We start from the raw sequence: 5,491 nt of genomic DNA on the forward strand, positions 1-5,491 counted from the left end.
GGCCAAACAGGTCTGGCGCGCTGGATGCTGGGAAATGTAGTTTGTTGTTCTTTTTATAAAACAAAAAATGTGTCACTGGATTAGATTTACACTTTTGACTGTACCTTGTCATTTCATTTAGTATAAAAACCAACTAGACTTCCACATCTTGTCTGCTAGGTTTTTTGATAATGTTGTGGCAAAATACAAATTCATAATAATACGTTACCTTTATATAGCTTCTTTCTACTCAAAGTCGCTTTATAAAAGTACAATTCAAACAACAAACAAAGATGAAATGAAGTAAATGAGAACGTATTTAACAGGGAAAGGCAAGTCTGAAGAGGTGGGTTTTGAGGGCTTGTTTGAATGATAGTGGTTGATTGTCTGATGTGGTGCCGCACCTATCACCCTAGGTCCGGAGCTTAGTCCTTCTTGCCTTTAGAGTGTTTGCACCTTGGACCTGAGGCATCATGGAGAAGTTTAAAAATGCCTTTTCTACAGTAAGAACATAATTTACATACATGTCAAACTTTCAAAGATGTATTTTATGACCAGAATATCACTTTATACATGGTTATGGTGCCACATTATTAAGTAATAATTCCAAGTCCCAGCACAGATGTTAAGTTAAAAAAGGGGGAAATAAAGGGCTCCGCAATAATAAATTACAGCAGTGGTGCTGTCAAACCTTTATCTACTTTTTGAAGAATTAAACTCATCCATTATATTTGATTTTGACAAAAGATAAAGTGTTTTTGGAGTCCCAAGGTTCTCCTGCAGGATTTTAGTTTTATGAATAATCCATCTTGAGTCCAAACAGCACATTTTATTACATTTCAACTTTGATTCTACGGTTTAATGTTAACAAGGCATTGTCAATGATTAAATGGCAACACTATCCAAAACCCTGCACAATTGAAACAGTCTTACCTGATCCACATACTACAATAAAATATTTTTGTCAAGGAACTGATGAAAATGAATATCAAATCACTTGTGTATTACAGTAGCCTTCACATTATTATTCTAAGATCCTTGCTAGTGTTTAACACTTAATAATTTTGCATATCAGTCGGAACAGTCCCAGTTTTGGTTGATCAGAAACAACATACTGCTCGATATACTTCCAACACGTATTAAAGGGGCCCTATCACGCTCATTTTCAGGTTCATATTTGTATGTTGTGCCTCTTTTGTGACATGTTTACATGCTTTAATGTTCAAAAAGTTCTTTATAAAAACGTAAGTGTTACGGAGTGATGTCAATATGTCGCTGAAATAAACAAAGGCATCCTATGGAGGCATTTCAGAGGGTGTGAGAGAGAAACTCCCTCTTGAGTGATCTTCAGGATTTTAGCCAAAAAAGCATAATAGAGAAGATAAAGTGTTTGCATGGCCGGTTAAAAGGCCAGCAATGAAAGCATTCCCTACCGAAATAATGTTTTGGAAAGAAACTCTCTATATGAATCCTCCTCTGTAACTTTATCACACACAGTGCTCTAAACATTCACATGCCACCTGCTGCACCTCCCCATGCACCTCCTTTATGTCCTCCATGCCGAGCACCACCCCTCTGGGCAAACCTCTTCCTTCTGCCACCCCTTCAACCTCTGAAGCACTCAGCACCCGGTTCCACATCCTGAACCCTGCTATCTGACCGGCAAAACCCTCCGCAGAGTCAAACCCTCCTCCCACAACGTCCTGCTCCTGCCCCAGCACCACGGACCCTCCCCCAGGTATCTCCCAGCCTTTTCTGAAGTGAGAGCCTGAGGAGGTGAGGCGCCGGTCAACGTAGTGCCAGAAACGCCCCTGGATGGAGGACCACACGACGCAAAGGTGGTGCCAGCGAGCGTCCATCAGCGACGACGCGGGGAGACGACGATACACTGGGTCTCCAATGATGAAGTCCAGAGAGGAGGAGGAAGAAGCAGAGATAGATGCAGAAGAGGCAGAGGAGTTACGTCCATACAGAACTAACTGGTTGTCGTTGTCGTCTGTGGCGTAAGAGAGCAGTGTGCCGACATGTGAGGCTTCCACACGGAGCCACAAACACACAGAAAGTTCAAGAAGGTTGGGAAGAGTCCGGAAGAAAGTGACGAAGTTGTCTGCTGATGCCGAGGGGAAGAGCAGCAGGGAGTCCACGTTACAGACTGCAGAAAGACAGGATATATTCAGTATAATAAAACCCCTTGTGCTAAAAAAGTCAAATTTAAAAGACAAGCGATCAGAAATATCTTGTTGGTAAATGATATTTGGAGGCTACGCAAATGAGTCCTCTAATACACACAATATACAACACAGTTCAATAAAACTGCAGACTCCTCTAGCTTCTAGAGAATCCCTGAAACATTAATACCCATTTACGACTTGTACATTATTTTAACACCTCGTTTTTTTTCAACAGTCACAAATGTTACGATGAATAAAAGGCTGTCATTATTTTTTCATTGAGGTCACAGATTTGAGGTGGTATTATTCTGCACATTGGCTTAGTAGGCTTTTGTCATCTATTGGTAGTAAGTAATTAAACTACTTAACTTACATTTGTCGGATAGCTTAAGTCATGAACGTAGCCTACTGTACTTCACTGAAAAACACATTATTTACCTAAATCTAACCAACAAGTTTAGGTTCAATACACATTTTTAACCCAGTGATTAACACTGGAATTGTACGTTTCTGCTTACCCTGTCTAAAGTATTGTAATGTTAGGATGACTATGGATAATTGTAATTTATTGGGCAGATAACATTTAATTGCAAGGATTAAACAAATTAGATACAACATGTAAGGTAGATTTTGTAACTTATGGACAGAACCATGCTGCCAATTTGACCACCTTCTTTGTTAATTTAAATGGGAATGTCTGTTTAACTTCCATTGTATTTCTGTGGTTTCAGTGTCGTTTGTCCGGAGAAGACATGTCGTGATTTGGCTGAGGTGCAACATGTTCAAACTGTGATTATTTTGGAAGCTGTTAAATAAATAACTCAAGTTTCCTGAAGTATATGACTTACTGGTTGCATCCTTTTTAGGAACTGGTCGTGAAGGGATCTTGTGCCTCACAGGAAGCTGGAGGAAGTTATGGATCACTGAAGACTCTTCCTTTGTGTCAGTTTCTTCCTGAGACTCTGATTTGGGCTGAGGGATATCATCTGAACCTTTAGGCGGCAGAGGCCATGGACTGGTTGTACTCTGCCTGACTTTGCTAGGTTCAGGATAAGTTGGAGAATGGGGCAGGGGCTGGGTCCAATAGGGCCGAGTGGAGTTGTGTAACTGGGGGTGTCTCTGGCGATATAACTTAGGCTGGTATCTCTGTCGTACCTGGGTATGAAGATAAGGCACAGACTGGATCTGCTCCTCCCGGATCGGGTAAGGTCTTTTCTGGGCCGGCTCCTGGATGTGGGACTGGAGACCGTAAGAGTCTGGTTGGGGCGAGTAATGCAGATGAGATTCTTGCTGAGGTCTTGACTCCTTTGAATGTCTTCGGTTTATTAGTACTGACGGGTATTGAAAGGGACCTTCTACTATGGGTTCGGAGTCCAGTCTCAATCTCTCTCTCCCTCTATGTGTCTTTGATCTCCTGCGTGGTTCATAGTGTTCCTGAGATGTGATGTTGGAGTTGAACAACTCTTCCGCCCTCCACAGCGCTCCACCATCACTCTTCTGCAAGACCTGACCCTCCAGTCGGGCCAGACGCAGCGCCTGGTTCTTCAGGGATTCCTGCAGCCCTTTCAGCCCAACGATCAGCTCGTCTCGCTGGGTCTGAAGGGCACCGAGCCGTTCGTCTTGGCTCTGGAGCTCCAGGGTGAGGTTGGGGATATCCTGACCAGGATCGGGCTTCTGTTTCTGGGCATGGCGGCGGTTCTCCCTCAGGCTTCTCTCCATGAAAGCAAGACGACCCTCCATACGTTTACTCTTCTTCTCCATCCTCCTACTCCACTCCCTGGGATGATGAGCGACATGAGAAGACTTTTTTTGAATGTTATATTCTTTATTTATTGTATTAGTCGAAAATGCATCATCTGGTACAATCAGACCTGGTCCAACTTCAAATACAAAATAAAAAATATATTTAGGTTATGAATCAACAGGTTAGATCTTCATAAATGAAAAATGAAATATATTTGTTGTCCTTTGGGGTGTAAAGGTTGTTCTGTTTATCATTACTTCTCAAAAGAACAGATGCCAAAACGTAAGCCCTCCCACTCAAGACTAACAATTCTCCCTTGACCCAGCCCTAATGTTTTGACATAATTTATTATTAAGAAGATTTCATTTCTGTCATTTTCTGTCCTCTTTTCCAATCTTCTCTCAGCCCCCCACAAATCCTTTCTTACCAAAAACAACAAGCAGGGATTTGTCACAGATGAATCGATTTACAGATATATTTACAAAGCTCCCTTTCTTAGTTAGTGTTCCCAAGCTCTGACCTGAGACCCTCTATCTCCTGCGTTGAGCTCCGCTTGAGTTGATCCAGGTCTTCTGACAAGTGTTGCCAGTTTTCGCTCAGTGCCTTTACTTGGCTCTCCAACCCCCCCGATGAGTTTCTGTTCTGGTTCTGGGCCAACATGTTCAAACGGGCCTGGGTCAGCGCCTGGAACTGCTGAAACTAACAGAGAGGAAATTTGTTTTCACAAATCTTTCTGCAGCTGTTGGTGACTAATTTGAAGGTCAGAAAAATACTGAAATACATCCAGAAGAAAAAACAAGCATACAATGGATTCCTGTGATGACTTCTACCTTCTGAAAAATCATGATGCTTGCAAGAGTTTTTTGCTATTTCAGTAAATGAATAAGCAAAAATATCTGACCTACAGAGAGTAAATCAGTGTTTTTAGCTTTAATATGATCTCTTTCAGAACTTTTAAACATTAGAAATAAAATGTAAGCCAAAACTCCTTAAATAACGTGAATTTTCCCACACAGTCTCATTTAAGCTGACCTGTTCGTTGAGTCGTCGTAGTTTCTGCGTCACAGGATCAACTCCCTTCACGTTAACGGGCTGAATCTGCAGCAGGAGCATGAGGACCAGGATCAGGGACCAGTGTCCGGGCCTCAGGTTGCCCATGGTGCAACGGAGCTAAGATAGATGCAGCAGGAAGCCTGGGTCTGGATGTCTGACAGTGAGGAAACAAATGCTACTAGAGAAAGAAAGACATAGCTGAAAAGGGCTCGTCTTGATAAACACTGCATACACACACATGCACACAGATGTACAATACACAAAAGCACACCCACAAACTGGGGCAGGAACACAATTTTCCATTTTCCACAAAATCTTCAGGGACCTCAGACGGAATGCAGATGGATTTAACAGGTACTCTGCTTGTCTCTCGGCCTCTATCTCACTTTTAGATAAAAACAAAGAAAATAAACTCCTAAAAACAGCACACCAACTGGAAGTTTGTTAACTGAATCTTGAATTGATAACGTTTTAGTCTTTCAACCTTTTGTTATGTCTTCCCGTCCAACTTTGGTGCTCCGGTGTAGTTATCCATTAAGGAACT

General features: G+C 42.1%; 1 protein-coding gene across 2 annotated transcripts; it reads right to left on the reverse strand.

The window, feature by feature from the left end:
• Positions 1–591: 591 nt before the first annotated feature.
• Positions 592–5,176, reverse strand: ptx4 (pentraxin 4, long). 2 transcript variants are annotated; one of them, XM_079645655.1, is made up of 4 exons: positions 4,927–5,176; positions 4,415–4,587; positions 2,999–3,927; positions 592–2,131 (listed from the first exon to the last, which is right to left on the reverse strand). In XM_079645655.1, the coding sequence occupies exons 1-4, from the start codon at positions 5,050–5,052 to the stop codon at positions 1,467–1,469; spliced, it is 1,893 nt and encodes a 630-aa protein (XP_079501781.1). In that variant the 5' UTR covers positions 5,053–5,176; the 3' UTR covers positions 592–1,466. The 2 variants fall into 2 exon arrangements, with proteins under 2 accessions (XP_079501781.1, XP_079501780.1); XM_079645654.1 differs by having other exon boundaries at positions 600–2,131; positions 4,415–4,593; positions 4,927–5,175.
• Positions 5,177–5,491: the final 315 nt, after the last annotated feature.

This window comes from Notothenia rossii, assembly GCF_949606895.1.
Source record: "Notothenia rossii genome assembly, chromosome: 8".
NCBI classification, from domain to species: Eukaryota; Metazoa; Chordata; class Actinopteri; order Perciformes; family Nototheniidae; genus Notothenia; species Notothenia rossii.

Excerpts from the sequence above, each read along its gene's own strand:
- ptx4 (XM_079645654.1), bottom strand. The coding sequence starts at position 5,052 with ATGGGCAACCTGAGGCCCGGACACTGGTCCCTGATCCTGGTCCTCATG. Across the intron at positions 4,594-4,926 it reads TACGACGACTCAACGAACAG|TTTCAGCAGTTCCAGGCGCT; the intron begins GTCAGCTTAAAT and ends CCTCTCTGTTAG. Across the intron at positions 3,928-4,414 it reads CAGGAGATAGAGGGTCTCAG|GGAGTGGAGTAGGAGGATGG; the intron begins GTCAGAGCTTGG and ends TCATCATCCCAG.